The 18331-nt window shown below is 45.4% G+C and overlaps 1 protein-coding gene across 8 annotated transcripts in view; it reads right to left on the reverse strand.

Moving 5' to 3' along the window:
- The window catches only part of LOC142948265 (nuclear factor 1 X-type-like), a 111251-nt gene that overhangs the window by 13916 nt on the left and 79004 nt on the right, over positions 1 to 18331 (reverse strand). For 5 of the 8 annotated variants that reach the window (XM_076090163.1, XM_076090168.1, XM_076090166.1 and 2 more), the window contains 7 exons: positions 9321 to 9383; positions 8862 to 8936; positions 8501 to 8624; positions 7970 to 8005; positions 7470 to 7597; positions 6590 to 6664; positions 2104 to 2232 (listed from right to left, as the gene is read on the reverse strand). In XM_076090163.1, coding sequence (XP_075946278.1) covers positions 2104 to 2232; positions 6590 to 6664; positions 7470 to 7597; positions 7970 to 8005; positions 8501 to 8624; positions 8862 to 8936; positions 9321 to 9383 — 630 coding nt within the window. The other 3 variants (XM_076090169.1, XM_076090167.1, XM_076090164.1) reach the window with 3 other exon arrangements.

The following is an 18331-nucleotide window of genomic DNA, read 5'->3' on the forward strand; positions in this document are numbered from 1 at the left end:
GATTCTCCAGAGGGCACAGGACTGCTCCGTGCAGATGAACGACAAGGCTTAACGGTGCGAGATCCGGCCGGGACTATATTTTATAAATATACTGTGGGGAGCTCCGCAAGTTAAATTCAATATGTTTCAACACAGAGGGCAATGAGTCCAAATGACCTTTACATGGTAGGTCTGATTTGGCTGTGGACCAAACCATCCCTCTGAGAGACAAATGGAATGAGAGGGAGAGATAGAGAGGGGAGGACATATTCATTCCTTTGAAAAGTGAGACCAGCCTCGAGGGACTTTTTGGCAAACTTGAGATCCTGGAGACTTTGGGAATTCTCTGACTGGAGATGGAGAAACCGGTTATCCTGTAGGACCGAAGAGCTCTTATGAGGACAAATTACCCTTAAAGCCTCTCATGAAACAAGACCTTGGAAACACTGCAAGAACTCTATCCGCTGCTGTACTGTGGGTTCAGTCTCCTTTTCCAAATCTGTATTTGCTAAACTCTCTCAGGAGAAACCGACCAAACACATCTTTTGAAGAACAAAAGAAAAACGGCAATGGTGCCTCTGAATGTAAAGACCCATCCACACACATGCAAAAAGAGGCACTGGGAAGAACCCGACTGATCGACTGGTTGTTTGATGTCTTCTTCTTACGTATATAATAAAGAGTGGAGGTAGCTGTTTCCAAGGTTTTTGATCTCACTAGTGCAATGCCCGTTCAGAACAGACTTAATGTTTGGCTCCCGGCATTGCTGCTGACAGCCAGGCAGCAACATGCCAATGCTGAAATATCCTAAACTAACATTCTTTCAAATAGCCAGCAGGGGGCGTGGGGGGCATGGCCACCTTGTGATTGACATGTTGCTACCATGGCACAGTGTGTGAAAGTTAATTGTAGCATTTCTGGTCGCATAAAGATGTCCTATTCAGCATTTGGTTGTACTTAGCTCCACTCTCTCGTGTTACTTCTGGTTGCAAGATGGCGACGGCAAAAGAACAAAATGGCGACGGTGAAGATGCCAAACTTCAGGCCTCAATTTCGCAGTCAACTAAATAATGGTCGACAGACAGATGGGGGGGGCGTGATTGTTTGTTGCACGTGGCCGTTTGGAAAGCGAGCCCCTTCGGAGGGGGGCCGATCGCTTGGCTCACCGGTACTGGACGTGCTGCAGGGAAGTGGCGGAGAGCTTGGCTGTAACGTTTGTATATCCAGCATCCAGCAGCAAGAGTGAACTGCAGTCAACGAGCCCCGCTGCAAACCAAATGCTCAAGTCGGCAGAGCCCTGGAGCTCTGCTCGACTGCTACTCAGAGCGCTGTTCGCCAATTCATTCAAAGTGTATTAATATTGAATGTGTCCAAATTGCACCAAATTCGACAAGGCACTCAACGGGGTCCCAAGCAAAACGCCCACCAACGTGTCAAGTAGATCCAATGAACGGTTCTCCAGATATGCGAGGGACACACGGACAGACAGACAGACAGACATTCCTTGCTTTATAGTTAAATGTCACTCTACATACAAGTGTTTTGTCTTCTTACAACATAAATTAAACTATATAGTGTGCTTATAGCTCCATTTGGTAAATTAACACAGCCAGTCAAGTTCATTACATGAGAATAAACAGCTTTGTCAGTTAAAATGCAAGAACTGAACAAGAACATTACAATGGATGCATGAAGCAGTAAGTTGTGAGGCAAATCCGTCACAAAGGCATGGATGCAGCGATGGTACCATGCAATGACAATATTAAAACACAAAGGCACAAAGATAATGGTAAAACAACAATGGATGGATGGAGAGAGGCTGAAAGAGAGAGAGAGAAATTTATGCCAAGCCATGATGATAGCAGTAACACTGAACAGGTGAAACTCTGTACTTCTCAGCAGTTGCAACTGTAGGATCTTAAAGTTTTATCTTGCTTTCTCAGCAAGTATGTTTAGGACTTTTATTTTCAGGCAAGCGATTGTTCAATTTCTTTGTTTTCCAGAGGAGTTTGGGGTGTAAATATGGCAATCTAGTATCACGTTTGACACTCCCTTTCCTTCTCTCTCTTTCTCAGATTATAAAAGGGGGGATCGGGGTTGTTGGGTTCATGGCAGGGCTCTCACCTGGTCTCACTCCTGCCAGCACAGGCAGCGGGTGGTGTGTGAACGCCATGCGGGGGGACCTCGTCTGGGAAGTCAGGGCGTTGAAATCAAACTTCCCCGGCTTCTTAAGTGAACCAGGCGAGGACAGTCCTGGCAACAACAAAAAAATGGGATCAACAAAAAAAGTGGGGGGGGGGGGGGGGGGGGGGAAGAGGGAGGAAAAGAGAGAGGTGGTTTTAATCAACAAATTGTTGCTTCTTTTATTGGCTTCACTAAAAAAATATATATATATCAATTTGACTTTTTGTTGAAGGGGACTTTAACAATCATGATTTTCTGATTAGATTGTTTATTTTCCTCATTGGTTGATGGCAGTGCATCAATCCCTGTCCTTTTAGCTGTTGGCCATTCACTGTTATTAGTTTCAATGACTCAATCAGAGGACTCTAGGCTGTCATAAGTCATTCAGAGATATACTGTAGGACTCCCAACTCCCAGCATTATAGTCGTATAATAAGGGCTCAGCCATATTTCAAATCCTAACTGCATGTCTTCAAAAGAAAAATGGGAGAAATATCAAAAGCCAATCTGAATCTGGTCTTTGTTTTTGGAGCCAAAGCACATCTGTCGCTATAAAAACCTCTTTGTGCCACTGTATGTTTTTTTCTGTCTCATCTCTGTCTCTCTGTTTCTCTCTCTCTGTCAGGTGCCAACTGCAGGCTTTCTCTGTGCACGAGCATGGCCACCGTACAGCCACAGTCAGCGAGTTGTGGTCTGGCTTCAGTGCAGCTCACAGGCTGGCTGCACGAGAAGAAGGCTTCATTCAGAAATAGCACACACTGTACAGTATGGACACGGCAGCTGCTGAGTGCGAAAGACAAGCAGACGGACAGAGAGAGGAGACAGAGGGAGAGGGAGAGAGAGGCGAGAAGGACGTGGGAGACATGAAAATATGCAAGGGAGCGAGGGAGCAAAGCAGAACCTGTGAAAAATGCAGCAGCAGTCTTGTTTTTCAATGCGTTGCTCTGACGACATGTATGAAATTGGAATGTCATAAGATGTTAAATATGGTTATTATCTCTCGCTCACACACACTCGCTCACACACTCGACGGCTGAACGCGCTCGAAAGCACAAGCACGTGTCCAATCACAAAAAACAAAGACCCTCACAACACAGCTACATTTAACTGATGAAACAGTACAAAAATATATCTTTTCCATTAAGTTTTCTTCTAATCTTCCTAACAAGTGAGTGATGTGATGTTCTCTTTTTAAACTTTTTTTGTCATTTTCTTTTTTAGACTTGTTTTGTAGTCTATTTCTGTGGCCCCCTCCGCATCAAACAAGGCATTAAATATGATTCCTCCTCAGTTCTCCAGCTGGAGACGTGTGAAAGTCTATGGGAGTGTGGGGGCGTGTAAAACCTTCCCTCCCTGTGTGAAAGAGTTAAGTCTCAAGCAGGTGGGAGTGAATATGTGTGAACCATTTATGTCTTTTGCAGACATATATTTCTTCTTTTTTTTTTTTTTCTCCCCCCACTGTAGCGGGAGTCTGGGGGCGTATTGTACTGTCAGTCAGATTCCAAGCATGAAGACAACCCCGATCCCACTTCTGACACCACTAGTTAGCAGTGATTGCTATGACACTGTCACAGTGGTGGGAGAAAACTGGAAATAAGAGCATTCTGCACAAGGAGAGGCACTGGAGGGGAGAGAGCGGAAAAAAGACTGAAAGCTGCAAGGAAGTGTAAGAAACCAGAACCTTACAGATTATATAGTCATGGTTTCAGTGAGGGAGTTATGCACTTTTATTTTGGAAGTATAAAATAATTCTGAAGTATAGAAATCAGAGGCAGGAGACAAAGAGAAGATCAGATGGAGTTTGACATCTGTATATATCGGAGGTTTGAGCAATGTGACTAACACAGAGTGAATGTGAAAGACAGTATTTCGGTGCTTCAGAGATGGTGCAATGGCCTGATCTGGTTTGTGTGTGCGTGTTTGTGTGTGTGTGCCACAACTGCACTGTTTCCTCTCCTGGCAAGCCTTAGTATTTCACTGGCAACCAATCAAGCGCTCCCAGGATGACCCTTCTGTCTCTTTGCACTAACAGGCCTGCCACCAGATGCGCCTCTGAAGCACACATAGACGCAGACAGACACACACACACACACACACACACACACACACACACACACACAGAGTTGGAAAAGACAGGAGATAGTGGTTTAAACAAGTGAGGGAAAGTCAGGGAATTCTCCTCTCCCCGGTGATTTAAACCACATATGCACATCCAGCCGTATCCCTCTACGGGCCTGTAACATTTAATTCAAAGCACCAAGAAAAGGCCCCCACCACCACCCCGAGTCTCTGGTGTCTCAGGAAAATTTCACAATCATTTGGAACTAATATGAAATCCTGGTTGTTTCGTTTGCCTCCGCTAACCTCCCCCACCCCTCTTCCAGCCCCTGTGGAGCAGATGTCTCGAGCATCCTCACGGATCCCAAGGCTACACACACACGGAAACACCATCTGGGACCATGCTTCAGCTGTGTGCGTGTGTGTGTGTGTGTGTGTGAGTGGGCCGTGAGATATGTGTGCAAAAATCTATCATGTGTATTTCCGAAAGTAACCGCTTTCGCGTGATTCCTATGTATGGATACATCTTCATACATCAGTGTGTGTGTGTGTTGCTGGATGTGTGTGTTGTTGGTAATGGAGGGAGTCAGGGGGAGTAGACGGTGCTGTGGACAGACGGCGAGGCACACCTGTGTGTGAGTGTGTTGTCTGATTTTTTAATTTTTTTGTTAGAAGCCCCTTGGTTTGTTTGTATGTGCGCTTGTGTGTGTGTGTGTGTGTGTGTGTGTGTGTGTGTTTGTCCTTGCTTGTTTACATACCCCCCGCCTGGACGGGAATTCCCACATGAGCTTTGCCTGTGGCAGGTGGGATAATTTGGAAAAAATCGGATACACACCGTACCAAAATCACACACTCTCTACTCGCTCCGTTCCTCCATCTCTCCTGCCTGCTTTGGTTTCTCTCGGGCGTGGACCATGTTTTGCGCTAGCTACTGTTTAAAAAAAAAAATCCAAACCCACACGAAATTAAAAAAGAGAAACGGCTGATAATTACAAAAGCTTTTCGCTTCCTAATTTTTCACTTGGATTTTGTAAATTAATTGGGTAAAGGGTCCAGATTTGCACGCTATTCCACACCTCTATTTGCCAAACTCATTAGGAGGTGTACGCGTCTGTGTGTGGTGCACTTTGGAGAGTAAGGGGGTGGTGCGCATACACAGCGAGGAAAAAGAGAGAGAGAGAGAGAGTGGGAGACGGAGGAAAAAAAAAAAAAAAGATGAGGCTCTGGTGCGCTAAGGCGTGCAGCAGCCTCTGTTGTGGCTCTGATGAGCAGCCTCTTAATTACATTTACAGCTAAGTGGAGCGGGAGCAGGAGAGCAGCCGCTGAGGCTCGAGTGCGAGTAGACTGGGGCAAAACCTAACCAGGGCTTTTGGCTCCTCTAGTTCACATCCTGATAACCCTTCTCTCTCATTAGCTATCACCATTCCAGTCCGCCAAAGTCGTCCTCTCTTCCCGCTCTCACCTCCCACTTGCCTGCTTTCTGCTTCTCTCTCCTCCTTCTCTCCTCTGATATGTTTTCTCTACCTCCCAGCCCCCCCCCAGGGTCCCTCCTGCTGTACACGTTTTCAATTAGACAGCAGGGAGACGGGGGACGGGGATGGAGGGTTGAAGGGAGAGCTAGGGAGCAGGAGGAAGGGTTTTACACCTCTGATCCACAGACGGTAAGCGTCTTAATGAGGGATTTGAAGCAAGGGAGGGATGGAACGACAGAGGGATGGAGGCAAGGCAGGCACCTGAACACCTGCAGGGGAGGGCAGCACGATAAGCAGGTGCTTCTATGTGCGAACGTCTGCACGCGGGGGGGGTTAGAAGAGTGTGAGTAGCTGTGTGTGCATGTGTGTGTGTGGGGGGTCTGTAGGTACGCGAGTGAATCGCTGTGCATGTGCAGAACGGGCACAGCGTGTGAATATGCCTGTTGGTGTCGTCAGCGTTGGTCTGGTGACATCTGTCAATGAAAGCTGGGTGGAGAGAGAGCCAGGGATCTTAGGTGAGCTAAGTGTAGCCTCATGTTTCACGCAGAAAGTAGAGCCTGAACAGGATCATCCCTGACTGTACGTCACAGGAAATGACATTTTAGATCAGCAGCAATGAAATCAATCTGATTACAACTAAACATACGGATATTATGACACAAATATAGTGTAGTCCCATTTTGTGGGACCACTGTCCTTACCACAGACATCATACAACTAATATATAAACATAAACACACACACAGTATACGTATATCATATACAGATGCACATTCATTGTATATATATATATATATATATATATATACACATACATACAGAGAGGAATGACAGAGCTACATAAAGGCTGATAAATAGCAAACATGTCAAGTGAGTGTAATCAATGTTGTTCTAACCATGGTAAGGAAACTGCACGCCATCGTTTTCATGTTTTATCTTCCTCTCCTGCACACTCGCCAAATGGTGCTGCACTGAAAGTGGAGAAGGGTATTGTTAACAATGAGATAGGGAGAAAGAGAATAAAAGAATGAGACAGAGGTAAGAGTGAATGCATTTGTGTACGATGGAGGCAGTGGATGACTGATAATTGACAGGTAAACTGGATGTGGGATTATGGCTTTAGGCTGAGGATGAGTAAATGTGAATTTGGGAGTGAGGAAGTGAACAAGAGAGGGTTTTTATTTCTCTTGGAGTTATTGGGTTGTTTGGGGGGGGGGGGGGGGGATTACTGAGGAGGTAGAATAAAGATGGTAATGTCCATAAAGCTGAATCACAGAGGTATAGTGGTTATGGCCAAAACAATGGAAACTCCGACACAAAGCCTTAATACAGGCTGCTGTAAGCTGGTGTTTCATCCTTGATTCATCTCGGCATTTATATTCCCGACGTCTGGATCTATTTGGTGGCTAGCATTTAGCACCATTTATCCATGATGAATTCAATTTTCTGAGGTTATAGTAATAGTGTTCAAAAATGGTGACCAAGAAAAAAAGGCCAAGACTATAATTTAAGATGTTGATGCTTTAAAAACCCATTTACTGAACATTGAAGGTCTTCGGTGTAGAAGGGTCAGACTGAGGTAGAGGAAGGCGGGTGGTTTTTTTTTTTGAGGGATGTGTTAATCACCAGAGGGAAGGCAGGTGATTGAGGTAGGAAGTGTGGAGAAGAGACAAAGTCAGATGGAAGCATCAGTTTGGACTTTGGTGGTGGTGTGAAAATGTTTCATGATGCTTGCTTAGTAGGTGACAGGCTGGATAAAGGGGGGGTGTGGGGTACCTGCATCCATGTCGTTGGGCCACGCACTGGACTGGGAGGAGCTGGCAGCGGGCGAGCGTCCCGGGTAGAAAACATCATCTGTGGGGCTCTCCAGCTCACTGTCGTCTAATGACTTCCTCTTGGTTGAGCTGAGGCCGCCGGGGAAGGATGAGGTGGGAGGCAGAAAGAGAGGGGGGGGAGAGCAGGCATGATTTTCTTTTAAATATGTAATGGCAGGGAATGTATGGATCAAGGATCAAATACCTTGCAGAACTGATAACTTAAAAGCAATCATACAAACAAGCACTTTAACGTTTCAAGAGGCTTTACATCTTAGTGGAAACGAAAGAACTATCGCAAAGAGCAGAACAGACACAGCACGAGAAAACTCTGAATGAAGAAGGAGGAAACAATAAGAAAAGTTAGGAAGCAGAGACAGCCACACAGGAAGACTCTCTCTCTTTCTGTGTGTGTGTTTTTCTGTGCGTGTGTCTCATTAGTTTGTTGGTGTTCATAACTACCTCCGTGGAAGGTTTGCGTACAACTCCACGTCAGACCTAAAGTGACAGCAGACGACAGAGGTAAGAAGAGAGAAAGAGACAAGTTAAGAAAAAGACACAAATGAAGAAATAGCAGAAAGAGCATCACACATTCATAAAGAGGAGAGCAGCTATCAGGGAGACACACACACACACACATATGAAGAGGTTTAGGACAGATTCCAAGACTGGGAATGGACTGTGGCACTAGATGCCATTCATAGCGAGAAAGCTCAATGAAACGGGGCACTTTACTCGCCAGTAAAGTCATCCTTGTGGTACGAAGTGATATACGGTTGGCAGATATTACTGTGATTTCACACTTCCCTCCAGTCTGCCCTTGGCTTCACAGCGAAGCACATACCAAGGTAGCACTGCTACTGCCACATGGTCTCTAGACTCGACTAATGGCGGACAGCTGGACTTGTATAATGGTCACTGGTGTTTCCACCGAGCAGCATGCATCTCCTAACGCCCGTACACTACTACGAAATCAGAGTCTGGGCAGTGTACCTGGTGGAAGGAGGGGAGGTGAGGGAGCGTCGCCCCAGAGCCACCTGGTTGATGTTGTAGTAGCTGGGACTGCTGTCCAGGTCAGCCAATGAGAAGTTAGGACCTGACGCCGTGGCTACGGGTGCTGACAGGGAGAGGAATAAAAGAAAGAGGGGCAGGGAGAAAAATGGCAGAATGAGTTAAGATATGTATATACAGAGGAAAATAATCATCCATACAATTACATTGTGTCTCATTGTGCCTACATACACTTAGGATGCATACACTGGATTGTGCAGTATATGTTATCAATATGGTTCCTGTTTTTGTTGCCGTTTTTATTCCCAATCAGAAAACAAATACTACAATTTTTACTACTTACTCTGCGACACTCTGACCAGCTCTGCCACGTTCCACACCCCTGAGGTGACGAAGCAGTCCTGGAAACTCAGGTGCCCTGTGCAGAAGAGCATGTGATCAGGACTTACATACAGGCACAAAAAAGATTTGGAGAAAAATAGCACTATATCAGAAATTCAATGGAATTGTGTTTCAAAGAAAGAAAAAGAAAAGAAAAAAATAAATTGGAAGAAACCCTGAAAATCACATCCCTTTGAGAGGGCGACCATCTGCAACTATGTTTGTGGATCAACATCTGTGCGAGTGTGTTTGCTAATTGGATCCATAATTGGAATATGTTAAGACTGATAAGCATGATGGAATCAATTCTGGTATGCTGATTTGACAGTGTTTGGACATGGATCTGTCTGTGTGTGTGTGTGTGTGTGTGTGTGTGTGTGTGTGTGTGTGTGTGTGTGTGTGTGTGTGTGTGTGCACCTACCATTGGGCGGTGGTTTGATGTCTGTGTCCCCCTGTTGGCTGGAGCTGTCTGATTGTCCGGATTCTGCACAGAAACAGGGAAGAGAAAGAGCCAAATGGTTAGGATCCGTTTTGTATGCTACAAAAAAAAAATAAAAAATAAAAATGAAAAACATACTGGTAAGTATACAATGTCTCTGTGAATCATAGCTGTGTATATGTGTCCATGCTGCCAAGACTGTGATATTTGAGGTGTGAGAGGAAATAAGAGGGACTTGCAGTATGTGCTGGAGTATGATATACATCTTGTGAGTGTGCGCGTGTGTGAATTCACGCATTTTTGTGTGACAGTTTTGTATCTAAGAATGTTCTCTCCCGTCTCCCTTTTCCCCTCCTGACTTAAGGTGCAGTGATTTACAGTGTGCTGCCATTTAGTATCTAACCACGCAATCATATCCCTCGCCCTAATCCTATTTAATACCTTCTTTCTGGTAGGGATTTCGTCTGCGTAAACAGAGCACCTTGCACACACACACACACACACACACACATACATGAACACACACCCACACAACCTTCTCTTTCAAGCTGTTTCTTTAATTTTTGTTTCTGCCTTTAATACATGTTGTTATCCTTGCATGGACACACACAAAAGCACACACACACACACACAAACACACATACACAGACCCTGGGTGATGGCTGACCACGCCAGTCCTGGCTGGGAGTCAGTTTGAGGCAAAACTCTTCCTCTTGGGATCAAATGACAGCAGAGCCACACAAACACATGTGCACACACACACGCATCTGCACAAACACACACACACACACACACACACACACACACACACACGCACACACACATACACACACCTGTTATGACTGGTCGACGAAAGCACTCACATGTGCAGACACAAACACGCCAAGTCTTGGCAACAAAAGGCCACAATTAGACCTGGAGGAGCTGCAGGCGGAAATAGGAGGGTGCGAGAGGAGGTTTTTGTAACACGAGTGCTGAGAAAAGTCGGTCTACAGACGGTGTGTTCTTGTCCGGGATTTGGAAAAAGAAGATGTCAAAACGTGTGTACGCATGTATGTTTATGAATATACAACACAGGCTGGGCAGCTGCATGTGCTTCCTCTGTATTTGTGACCGCGTGACACGAGTTGGTGAAAAAGACTGCGCTTCACTTCTAGGCCCGGTGTGGGGGCCCTAATGCTACCCGCCAGCCACTCAGGCCTTGCTAGGCTGTGGCTAGCTAGCAAGCTAGCTAAAGGAGGTGTTTATCTGCAGGCTGTAGGTGATAACAGAGCACACAGACTCCTGCCAGCAGCACTTGCCTTGCAGCCACACTAAGCCACAGATTACTGAGCAGAAACAATAACAGACCTGTCTCGCTGCCTACGAAGCACTGCTTATCCACAGAGAGGGGCGAGACGGACGAGAGCGAGAATGGAAGAAAGAAAGAGCACAGAAAAAGGAACGAGGGCTTCTCTTTTCCCCCTCTCTTCTCATGCAGAATCTCCCGCTCCTCTGCGTCTCTCTCACTGGCTGGGTGTAATCCTGGCAGCCATCTTAGAGCTTGGCAGCCATCTTAGCATTGGCGGTAGCGCCACATTCCAGCTAACTGACGGCACTCACTCCAAACATACGAGGCTGCGCCCCCGACGCGCACGCACCCAGACACTTTCAAACACAGACACACACACACTCCTACGTGGACAAACACTGAGGTACACACTCAAGAGTAAACATATATGATGGCCAATGAAAGCTGTTGAGAAAAACAACCTGACTTCACTGGACCTTTTGCCGTCATGTAGTATTTCACCACAGGGCTCTACAATATTGTAAACAGCCTATTTCTCACACCATACATGCACTGGGTAGACACACAGCCACCTTACTGTATGCGCAGTATGCTGGAGAGATATCTGAGTCCAACGGCTAAGTTTGCAGGGTACGCTTTGCTGCCACAAGACTTCAACGGGAACGTACGATCACAGATGGAGGCTCAAGGTACAAATGTCACATAAGAGAAGAAGAAGAAGTCACTTCTTAGCAACGCCTGCTTCTATTAGGTTTTTATTACTCTATTGTCATATCTACTGACTATGTTTCAAGGCTTTCGCAAAGGCAGGTTTGGTAATATTGTTGCAGAAATTCTCTTTGCATCCTGACAGCAATCAACGTGTCAAATCTCTGACAAAAAGAAAGAAAGACATAAGGTATCTGTGTCTGTTGCAGCACTGTAATAAGCCCATCCAATCAGGCTCGAAGGGACGGGCTGTCAGTGTTGCCGACAACTTTCTTGCTAGATTGAGCAACGTTTGGCAACACTGGGCTGGGTATTTCCTAAAATCTAGGGTACTCTTGCTAGTTTCTCAGGATTACCAACCCTGCCTTTAATAATGTTCTTCACTTATGAAATGTGGATTGTGTTTGTCTGATTGTATCTACCTGCTGACAGAACCAATGCCATCTGGCTTCAGCATTTTTGTATATCTACATTCATGCTACGCAATCAGTTGATTGTTTTTAACATGTACCAATGGCATCAAGATTAAACAATCTAAGTGTGGCGCACGATGCTCAGTTATGTTTATATTTAATGTGAAGATGAATGAAAATGTAATTTTTAATTAGTGCTGAGTCTGTTCCTGGTACCTGCTAAATGTTACAAAGTCCCATAAAGTTTATCTCGTCAGCTAAAAGAACAAGTTCAGACCTTCTTACCATAACAGATTAACACCATGAACAACTTGCTATCTTTATTTGGGGACTACATTTCCATGATGTCCCCTACTTTGGAATCATATACTGTATATCTTACTAAGTAACAGAGGACAGTTGTTTTTCAGTGTGGACATATCACATTTAGGAAAAACCCTGCACTTGGAAATCCTGCCCTCACTGTTCTCTTAAATGGCACACCGGTGGCCTGTCATGACCCCAAAATGTTCTGCTATTGCAGAGGTGTGAGAGACCAATGAGTGAAAACTGAGGCTCATGGTAGATAAGAGACTGTCAGGGTGAACATGTGCAGTGGCAGTGACACTGATAGCTGTCCTCAACATCACCCCGAGGCCTCGAGAGGCCAAACCGCATTGGCTCGCAGAGCACGGACGACGGGAGGATACAAGTTGGTTTACAGCGCGACGACTACTTTTTCATTCCTTGCTAGAAACCAGAGCTTTCAACAGTTCTAGTCTTCTGAGCTCGGGCTGCTTAGTCAGCTAACACTGCACTTACAATGCAGCACTACATCAGTCACTGGAAATCAGTGTCACTGTGGAGTCCAACAGTGCATCATATAGCTGGGTAGACAAGTGAAGAGGACAGGGAGAAGGTGGCAAGACAGAGGAGGTCTGGTTGCTGGTTATCACCGCTTTGCCAGCTGCTGCCTACAACAGCAGCCCCCCCCCCCCCCACACACACTCCCTCCCCAGCCTCCTAACCACACATCCAGCCCCTTATCTTCCCACCGCAGCCCCCCAAAGCCCTCCCTTTAGCAACCCCAATCATAGTCCTGCAGTCCCCTCTGGATGCCCCTCCACCTCCACCGCCAGCAAGCCCATCTCTAACCTCAAACCTTTCACACCAGTGTATTAAAACAAAAATACACACAGATTAACAGTGTCCAGTGTTTGACCCGATGATGTACAAATAGAAACAAGAAGCACATGTAAGGCTGTGCTTCATTTTTGATAACCAACTGTTTGGCAAACGTGATTAAACACTGGAACCATCACATTTGAGGTTTTCCTCTAAAAAAGTGTTCTGTGCTTTGGGCCTTTCGGGTCTGCGCATCAGTCATCTACACCTGTTTCACCTGGTTTTACACTAAGCCCCAGTCCCACCCGCACTGGATTGGCAAGATCGACTCTACGTGGTTCAGTAAATGAGTCGATCTTGATGAAACAGTTTGGGGCAATGGGGTGCCACAGGCATGAGCAGAAACATGGCTTTCCCCACCAACTTGGTTAAAAATACATTTTTCAAGTCAGACGTTAAGATTTAAACACAATTCTATAACTTAGATTTTTGCTTCGTGCTCAATTCCTCACTTGCACTTACTAATGTGAAATTGGCGTGAAACACCTTTCAAGTGAGAGTAAGTAAGGCGCACATTTTCAGCAATTGATATGAATAAAAACATTTGAAAAGTCATGCTTCTACTAAATCTTGCTCTGTATTGCGGAGCCAATATAAACGTGTGGCTGGTGGAGACGGCGAGATCCAGTTCCAGTAAGATGAAAAGACTGGGATCGATTTGGTAGCAGTTGGCAGACCAAACCTGCGCTGATATTCAACCAAAATTTGACAAGTAGCAAGAAATATGAGCAAATGTTTGCTCACATGTTAGCCCTTTAGCACATGGCAAGTTGATACGTCGAGGCTTGCCAGGTGGTGAGTTTTCTGGGAGTCTGCTCTCTAACTGTAGTGATTCTTTGTGGCTGCAGCTTCGTGGTGGCTGCTGTCATTGGTTGCTGATTACAGAGTTTCCCTGCAGGCTCCGGGGCAAATCTCACGACCCTCACCACAATCAACATAACCCCAGTCATCACGGCCTTGACACTGTACCTCCCACTGTGGGTGCTCTCTCCCTCTCACGATCCCATACCATCCCTCTGACATCCGGCGCGCATTTCTGTGGCGTGCCTCTGCATTAATTCAATCTGGACTGCATTCTCATCCTTTTTTTCTTGGTTTTATGGTTGACATTCTTATCCGGTCTTCTATAAGCATCTCCATCCCTGTTCTCAACCAACACGACGAATCATTCTCAAGCCCCACCCCCTCTTCTATTCATTCTCTTCACTACTCTACTCTGTTCCCCTTAATTACCTGCTGTACTGTTGATCTCCAGGGTCAGAAAACAAAACAAAAAAAAACTGTTACCCTGTCTATCAAACCACCCAACCAACCAAGCCACCATCCATCCACCAGTTGTGGATTAGGTTTTGGCTCAGTGAGCTGTTAAGATTGTGCTGTTGACCGACTGGTGACAGGGGTCAGACAGATTTTTCCAGTCCGTCACTCCTCGTGGCGAGCAGACGGAGCGAAGCATTGAACTAAAAAAACAACAAAAAAAAAACAACAACCCCAGATTAAAACACATTCAAACATGCACCCTACGGTAACAGACAAAACCAAAAATGCAACAAATTGCTTTTTTCCCAGAGTGCGGAATGTACGAGCTGAATGCTGATTACAAACATGGGATGAAAACCAAAGTAAAAGTCAAGGTCAAAAAATGTAAAAGTGTGCCCTGCAGTGGCGCACCACTGTTTGACAGATGCATAAACAATGCTGGTCATTCGTGAGCGACTGTGCAGTACAAACACGCATGCTCCTGACATCAATGTACAAAACCAACAAGTGAGCTGATGTACTCTGTGGCCCCATCAAACCAGCGTGTGTCCATATGTGCAGCTACATGCATGTTCACAGACTGTCGGTTCACAGAGATTTCCCTCCTTGTTGGAACAAATGTCAACTCGACTCCCCCCCCCCTCTCCTCTGCTCTCTTCTCCTCCCCAAAACACAGGATAACGCGGTACAGCCTCCCAATTGGGTTTCGCTTAAGAGGTTTATCGGTATGTTGCTAAACATTCTGACCTTTTTTTAATCCTTAATGCGCTTAAAATGTTCCAAACCCTCCTAATCCCCCACACTATCCCACACAGATGTTCACTCAGCTCTTTTATTGGATGTTATTTTATTATTTTTTAAATTTTTTATTTATATATATTTTTTTCCGTTTTATACTTTAATTATTTAAGTCTGTGTCATATGAGGGTATATTTCTGTTTTAGTGTTCACAACTCTTTATCGTGGCTACTGTGTGTGTGTGTGTGTGTGTGTGTGTGCATGCGCACACAGTAATGCTGCCAATGTGACCTTTACAAATGAAAGCATAAACTTATAAGTTACTTAGTGAAACTTGAAATATTATAAGAGAAGGAAAAATAAATAAAAAGTGAAATTCGGTATTGCATGTGTGTATAGGAACGTGTGTATTACTGTTTGCATAGTATATAATCTATGTATGCACAAACGTTTGTACGTATGGATGTACAAATGAATGTATGTCAGTATGTATGTATGCTCGTGTGTATTTGTGTTTGCGTCCCTGTATCACTGTGGCAGGCAGGCTGTGTGGCGAGGTGGCAGAGTAGGACTCTGTATGTGTGTGTGTGTGTGTGTGTGTGAGTGTGTGTGTGTGTGGAGCAGGTGTGCCTGGCCGCCCTGCGCAGCTTGCTGCCCATCTGTGCTCCCGTCTGTGTGCCGCCTGCGCCCACGCTCTGCCAACAGCACCACACCACGGCGAGAGAGACCCAGGAGAGAGGGATGCTGAGAGACGAAGGGGAGGGATGGGAAGAAAAGCGAGAGATGGAGGGGAGGAGGAGGAGAGGATGGGAGCGAGTGGGAGAGGATGGAGGGAGGAGGGAGAGGGGGATTACAAGGCTGGGAGCATGGAGGATGGGAACGGGAGCAAAAGAAAGTGTGAGAGAGGGGAAAGGAGGGGGTTGTGGGTCGAGATAGCATGCATGAACTCGCAGGGAATGGGCGGAGGGGGTGATAGTGAGAGGGTGGGGTGCCGAGTGGAGGGTATGTGGCTGGCTGGATGCCCATGCCCCCCCCCCTCCTTATTTATCCCGTTCACTCCTCCCCGTTGTTCTTCCCTCTCTCCATTCATCCTCTTATCCTCACCCCACCATCACCTCTTGGCTCCTTTAATGCAGATTACTGTGGACCTGTGTGACACAGCGACACAGCATAATGCGTCTCCATCACTGGGTTGAGACCCAACCGTGGGTTACACAGGGCCTCCTAAAACTGGGTCCCTAACTGTTTCTCCAGACATGTTTTATCCAAAGTTATTGGCTTGGTGAAGTCGCCAGGGTATTCCCAAGCTGCTACAATATAAGCTAGGCTAATTATGAGGTTGTAGGCCCAGAGGTAGAATCCCCAAAACGGGGCAGATTATATTAAATTAGCCTACCCAACGGCCTATAAAAATCAATTTTGGGAAATTCCAAGAGTGAGCGCATGAAAACCCAAGGTATACCAATTACAAAGACTTTAAGGGCTTTGTTACTGTACAGTATGTGGTAAAAAAAAATAAAAGTCAAATAAAAGCAATTCAGAATTTTGTTAAAAGGCTTAAAAGTAAACAGATATATTCTGCATAATCAAGGGTGAACTCATTCACTTGTGGCATTTAAAGTAAGCCAACGCTGACTCAGACTGGTGTAAAATGACTTCCCGTGAGAGTTATGAACCTAAGTACAGGATGTGTGAATCCACTCTTGTGTGTGTGTGTGCATGAATCAGGCCTGGTTTCACAAGTGTGAGTAAAAGTCTCGTTAGCTGTATGTTGGATTTGTCACTGGGTTCTCCTAACTTAGGCTTGTATGTCCCAATGACATCAACATCGGTAAAGATTTGATAAGTCAACTCCCATCATTAGATCAAGTTCATTTTATTCGTTTTCCTTTAAAGGGTGCTCCCATAAAACAGTTTAACATACTTTCATTCACGTTGCCCTCCTCTGCCACTTTACTGCATTGAGCTGAAAATGAGTCATGGACTTAGTATCCGCACTCGTGCCATGGCTTGTTTCCTTAAATCAGAGCATGTGAAACAATGCCTTGCCAGTATTTAAGAGCTCGTCAGCTCGTTCTTGGTTACGCATATTGAAAGATGAAGCTGTGGAGATTGAAATGGCATCAGAAGAAGTATTCTTGTCCTGACAGAGGTGGAAAGTTTGACGTGTGGAATAACGACAGTGTGTTAAGTGTAGTAATGTGACGAATATTGAAGCTGCAAAAAATCTGCCGAATTATCAAAAAAAGGCATGACACCGTAACAACTTGTGCGGCTCTTGTGCCATGATACAAGTCTGGGTTTTAGTGAAGTTTGGGCTCATGGATAGATGCAGTGGTGAAGAGTTAAGTTAAAACCGAACCAATGTCAGTTCAAACACTCTTGGTTGAAGCATATCCATGTAATATATAATCCACTTCTTTAAGGTGCAATATACGGTTCAGAGCATTAGTATAGCAGCAAACAACTACTTGCTATGTAAAGATATGGTGTAGTAATGTCTACCTGAGCAGAGAATGAATTCACTCTCCTCTGCGTGTCTTGTTCATTTAAGTGTATCCTAAGACAGAGAGTCAAATCAAAGCAAACCTGGAACTCATTCAGAAGCTCTATGGAAAACTAAACAAGAGCCTCCATTATATTTGTTGTAATTTCCTTTTCCTGTTAGCATCGCCATTTGATTACTGTGATCATTGCTATGCAATGCCGTAACAGAGGCCTCCAACAGAACTCTGATTCATAATTAATATGGATAGTCGAGTGTAAATGGGATTCTGTGCTTTGGAGTCGTGCTGACAAGACTTGCTTTTGGACAGCCGCTCAAAAGTCCTGAAGGACCGCTAGGGCTCAAGGAGCGAAAATCCTACTTAAACAGACAAGAAGACACACAGCCTCGCACACACACACACACACAAAAAAAAAAAACTCACACTTGTACAAATGTACTCTTCCAGCTGACACGTGTCAGGGAGAGAAAGCACACAAGGCTCTGATATGAAGTGTGCCCGACTTAGTTGATTCAATTTGAATATATAAATCTCTTTAACGCGTGGAGAATTTGCTTTAAAAAGTAACACTTACACGGAATCACGAGGATGTGTTAAAAAGAACATGTCAGTGCATGTGTACATGCGCTGCAGTTTGTGTTCAGCATGCGAGTTTGAGCATTTTGCGTTTAAGCTGCTTCATTAGCAGAAGCTTGAGCTTACTGCATGTGTGTGTGTGTGTGTGTGTGTGTGTCTGAGGCTGGGGGCCCCCAGCACGGTTCACGACCCAGCCTAACAGAGTGTGAACGTCCCCCCCGCTGAGCTGATACTGATATAACTGTCCTGTAAGCGGTGTTGACACCAGCATTATTACCCTGTCAACCTCCATCTCCACTCAGCTTAAAGGCGTCAACCAGCGCAGGGGCCCGAGCG

This window comes from Anarhichas minor, unplaced genomic scaffold, assembly GCF_050575085.1.
Source record: "Anarhichas minor isolate MPS153535 unplaced genomic scaffold, ASM5057508v1 ptg000012l, whole genome shotgun sequence".
In the NCBI taxonomy this organism is placed as follows: domain Eukaryota; kingdom Metazoa; phylum Chordata; class Actinopteri; order Perciformes; family Anarhichadidae; genus Anarhichas; species Anarhichas minor.